This window comes from Gossypium hirsutum, chromosome A10 (assembly GCF_007990345.1).
Source record: "Gossypium hirsutum isolate 1008001.06 chromosome A10, Gossypium_hirsutum_v2.1, whole genome shotgun sequence".
Classification (NCBI taxonomy): Eukaryota; Viridiplantae; Streptophyta; class Magnoliopsida; order Malvales; family Malvaceae; genus Gossypium; species Gossypium hirsutum.
Genome location: NC_053433.1, coordinates 86,181,708 through 86,187,051, shown reverse-complemented (window position 1 = coordinate 86,187,051; position 5,344 = coordinate 86,181,708). Strand labels below are relative to the sequence as shown.

At 31.7% G+C, this 5,344-nt stretch overlaps 1 protein-coding gene across 1 annotated transcript; it reads right to left on the bottom strand.

The window, feature by feature from the left end:
- Positions 1 to 1,026: 1,026 nt before the first annotated feature.
- LOC107896754 (U-box domain-containing protein 16) lies at positions 1,027 to 3,298 on the bottom strand. Its single transcript, XM_016822019.2, has one exon. It carries the CDS (start codon positions 3,131 to 3,133, stop codon positions 1,091 to 1,093), a length of 2,043 nt encoding a protein of 680 aa, XP_016677508.2. The 5' UTR covers positions 3,134 to 3,298; the 3' UTR covers positions 1,027 to 1,090.
- Between the last annotated feature and the right edge of the window lie 2,046 nt (positions 3,299 to 5,344).

Genomic DNA, 5,344 nt, shown 5'->3' with positions numbered 1-5,344 from the left:
GAAGCAAATGTCTCTAAAATAGTAACAAAATTAACAATAAAACAAGAGTTATACAATATCCAAATAATAACAACAAAATCGTAACAACATAATTGTGAAATAGTAGCAAAATAGTGAAAAAAAAAGAAAATAGCAAAATAATAATAATAAACAACAATAAAACAGTAAAAAAAATATTTTTTTTGCAAATTTGGGCCGGGCCGAGCTCGGGGACAAGAAAGGTTTACTTGAGGTACAATCTGTTTTCTAAACGAGTTTTATTTTTTACTCAAACCCTTCCACTTTTCGGACGGACTTTCGGGCCAAACTCAACCATGAATAGGTATAAGGGAAACCAAAAATGTGTAAAAATTTTTTTAATTTTTATAACTTTCTTTAATTTATATATATTTTATAGTGTTTTGAATAATTTTAATAAAATTTATATATTATTCTAAAATCTTTATAAATTTTAAAACTTTTCTATACTTTTTTTAATAATTTTTTCTATATTTTTCAAAACATTTATAATATTTTCTATATTTTTCTTAAAAATTTTCTAAAATTTTTAATAATTTGTATAACTACTTATAATTTTTAATATTTTTTAAAATTTTAACAATTCTCTATTTAAATAATCAATTAAATCTTCGTAAAACAATAAAAAATCAAATAAGGTTTACATCAGCTTGTCAAGTTACCTACCACGTAAGTAGTTAACAGTTGATAGGAGCCTCAATAAAAAAATAAATTTAAGAGACTTAATTAGATGTAACAATCATAATTAAAATGGCTTAATTAGGTGCACTTTTGAATAACAGACTTGATTGATTTTTTAATTATTTTTGGTGACATTTTAGCCCAAAAAAACCAGCATACAAAAGCTTAATAGAATGAATCGAGTGTAGGAATGTTTGAATATTGTTAAAAGGGGTCAGTTGATTCGCTGGAATAAAAGCAATGAATAGATCCTGGTTCTTTTGTAAGTAAGTTTATAGACTATGAAAGAATGATTTTTGATTTGTGAGATTTAGCGGCAGCAATAGAGAAGGGGTAAAATTTTATGACATTTCCACATCCACCGTAAAAGAATGAAACCAATGGTTTCCAATTATGCTGACAACATTGTTGTTAATCTACCCTCGCTCATGACTGAAATATTCACAACATCATTCGTATCCAACCCAGCACTCCATCTCCGAAGAATCCTCAACAGCACCGCGGCCTTCCGTCGAGCTCTCATTGTTCCCGTCCCCATCACTTCCCATATAATCCTTTCGATCGATGGAACCGCTGCCAGCTCCGCCACAACCTCCAATCCCCCTTTTCTACATATAGTGACTAAACTAGCTGCTGCGCTTTCTCTCGCAGTATCCGATCCTTCCCTCAAAATAACACCCAGTTTCTTTATTGAATTGTAAGCCGCTGCAATCGCCACCAGTCCGCCTCTCTTCACCACTGCCTCGAGTATCGTCACGGCCTCTTCTGGTAGCACGTTAATGACTCCGATCACTGTCTCTATAACTCCTCCTTCCACTAGCCTCCCAACGGTCTCCCTATCTCCCGCCAAATTCAAAATAGTCACGATTGCATCCCTTTTAGAATTGGTGGGCCCGTCTTTTGCCAAATCTATCAATCCTTTTATGACACGTGTCTTCCTCCCCAGCCTTTTCCTGTAGGCGTGAACACCTGATAAGCTGAATATTGTAGCCGCCGCATTTCCTTTGGCTTCCCATGTGGCACCAAAACGTAATACATCAATAACACCGTTTAAAGCTCCGTCGGTTTCCATTATCCTCGTTTTGTTTGCTTCTAGGATGGAAAGATCAAGAATCGTTGTAACGACATTGACTTGAAGGTTTGGGTGTTCGGAGCCTACGCCCGAACCTAAATATCTGACAAGGACCGGAATTGCGCCAGCTTCAGCGATGCAGGCTCGGCTGTCGGAGTCAGTTTTAGCCAGGGCTCGAAGCTCATAAGTGACGGCGTTAGCTGCCTCCATGGATGGAGAAACCGAAAGTTTGTTGACCAAAAAGTACACCGTCATTTTCGTAGCTTCAAAGGCGGCTTTGGTGGCTTTGACGCCGCTAACTTTCTCGTTACTTCCCACGGTTTCAAATGGGACTCTCTGTTGGCGGCACCACATGGCTAGAAGATTCCTCAAAGCGCGGTTAGGGATTAGATTGGTGTGGGCCAGGGTCTGACCAGTGTTTGGACACGTGTTGTGTCCAGATTCAATCCACTGATTAATCGATTCCCGATCGTACGTCTGTCCAGAGGCAACGACAACTGGGTCCCGCATTAACTCTAAGCTTATCGGGCACCGAAAGTCCGCCGGAACAGCAATATCCGACAATGAATTCCGCCGGCGATGGTCTGGTTCCAGTTGCGTCGTTGAAGATCCAAATAGAACACATTTAGCATAACGAAGGAGACCGATCAAAGAAGCAATATCTATTTTGGACTTTTCATCGATTTGGTTCTGGATTTCATCTTGGAGACACTCGATTTCTTCTCTACAACTTGATTGGTCGCGTAACCCTAAATTATCCAGAATCTGTTTAAGCTTTAAGTGATGAGGGACGATCTCTTTCTTAATCTGATGGAGCAAAGCTAGAACATCTCGCCTGAGAGAATCTTCTCTGGGATCTACCGATGGTTTAGATTGGGAGCAGTGTTTTCTTACCAAAACGAAAAGCTCCTCCACGTCTTGACTCAAATCCAATTCATTGACAGGGAAGATATTGAGGAGAGTGGACAATTCGAGGGTGAGCTCGTGGAAACTGTTGGCCAATGGTTGGATTCGCATGAGCAACCACATCTTGCTTCCGTTGCAACAGTCTTCCATTAAAGTCTTTATTCTCTGGAAAACTATGTACATTTCTTCGAAGCAGAGGAGGATCGAAGGAGAGAAGGAGGTGGAAACTGGGTTGCGAAGAAGCTCCTCGAATACGATAGCGAGAAGCTTCGACTTGTTTATGGTGGAAAGGGACTTTTGTATCAGGAGACATTGAAGAGGTTTGAGGGCGGAGATTTCTTGAGACAAAGAAAGAAGAGACTTTACCAGGTTCAAGTCTGCAAATTTCGGAGATATGGAGGAGCCCGTAGACGGCCAACGCTTTCTTGGCGGGAAAACCCGAGGAGAAACGGCCATGAAACACAAATTAATAACTCTTACAAAAGAATTTCTGCAACACAGATATCTAAGCTAATGGAATGTGAAATTTGGTAGCCTTTTTTTTGGCTTTGAATTGAAGAAGAAGATATAGCAGTAGTTGATTACAGATACAACAAGTTGGCCCGTTGCATTTCACGCCCCCTTTTCATTTTTTAAATGATAATAATCTATTTTTATACTTATTATAAACTCTATGATTAGTTTAATTAAGTTTAATTCCAAACCACAAAAAAGTTAGCTTTAAAATTACAATTACTTTAATTTTTGTAAAAAAAAAAGTTTGAAATTTGTGATGATATATAAATTTAACTAATTTATACTTAATATATGCATTTTTTTATTTTCACTGAAATTTAAATCTATATATTAAAATTAATATAATACAAAAAATAACAAATAATTCTCCTTTTAAAAACACTTTTTTTCTTTCAAAACAACCCTCTTCCCTTTTCATGCCACATTAACTAAAATTTATCGATAAAATTCTTATTGGTGAAACTACCTAATTTAAATAATTATCTATTGAATAACTTATATTCAAATCATCTTAAAAATATAATTTTAGACCTCATTAAAATATTGTCACATCATTCATTTTTAAATATATCAAAATATTATCATACTCGCGTCTATATATAATATCTTTTTCAATTTAAGTTTTATTTAATAAATTATTGAAAATTAATTAATTTTTGCACATATTTGATAATCTAAAATTAAAGCAATATGATAATTTTTTTCTATAAAAAAGTATAGAAAATAATAAATAGATAAGAGTTACTTATAACTTAAAGGAGAATATTTTCAATTATTTTAATTTATTTTATTTACGTTCAAAATTTTAATTTTTGTTTAGAATAAGGTGAAATGCTTAAAAATTAAAGATAAAATTCATAATATAATTTTTTATAATTTAAAATTTATATTTACCAATCACTCTAATTATATCACTAATCAATTTTAAATAATATATCAAAGAAAATTTTTCAGCATTTAATTTTTTTAGTTTATCAGACTTTAATTAAAATACTTAAACTAATTAATTATTTAAGTAATAAAAACATATTTTCTTCTTTTTACAATTTTTAATTTTCTTTTCAAAAATTAATTTTATTTTTATTTTTATGCAATCAATTTTTTAAAAAAATAATAGTTTTTAGGCAGTTGATTTTTTTTTCATTTTAAATTCTATTTCATTTTTTAAAATTTTTTTAATCAAATAACAAAATTTGATAATACAATTAGTGGTCACTATAATTTTTCAATTTCCTACTAAATTTTTTTTAGTTTTTTGTATTTTTAATTTTTGGTTTCATATTTCTCTATTTTCTTTTATTTTTAATTACTTATTTCAAGTTTTTAAAATGTTTTCTTATGATTTTTTCTCAATTTTAATTATTTTTATATAATTTAATTAAAATTAAATTAAGTTAAGAGAAAATATCATATATAAATTAAATGCAAGTATAATATTACTTATATATATATATTTAAAATTTAATAATATGAAACTATTTTATTAATATTTAAGATGATATTAATTAAATTATTTTATTATTAGATATATATTGGAAACAGAACATTTTAATTGTCGTGTTGCATGGTTTTAGTGTATGAAAAGAAAAATGTATTAGATTGGGAAGGCCGTTTACCAGGTCAGAGAATAAGTATTATAATCAACTTGCCTTTTACAACATTGCCGGCTGGCTCCCTTTTCTGATTTTTCAGCTCATTACAATGGAGTGATAAATTTGTTTTAATTATATTACTAATAGAACTGAGAGTGGAGAATATGCAAGAAAGATAAGTGTTGAATTGAGTGTACCAGCAGCCGGCAGGTAGGCCACATCACACTTTTGATATACATTCATAATATAAATTTTTAATTGAGTTAATAAATAGAGATAAAAGATGGAAAAATAGTACCTCTTTTAATAATATTGTTTTTAGCATTTCAATCTCGTTTTCGTTTTAATAATTATTGTTAATACAATACAAAACCTAAGCCAGATGCATATTGTGAGGAACGGTTGGTAAAGTTTGTTGTGGACTTGTTCCAAATCCTCATCATATATCCACTTTTTTCCAAATTTAAAAAACTATTGTATGCATTATTTCTGCTTTCCTCTTAGACTTTACATTACACATCCAGCTTTGATCCAACACACTTTTTTGCTTTTTATTTTC

Excerpts from the sequence above, each read along its gene's own strand:
- LOC107896754 (XM_016822019.2), bottom strand. The coding sequence starts at position 3,133 with ATGGCCGTTTCTCCTCGGGTTTTCCCGCCAAGAAAGCGTTGGCCGTCT.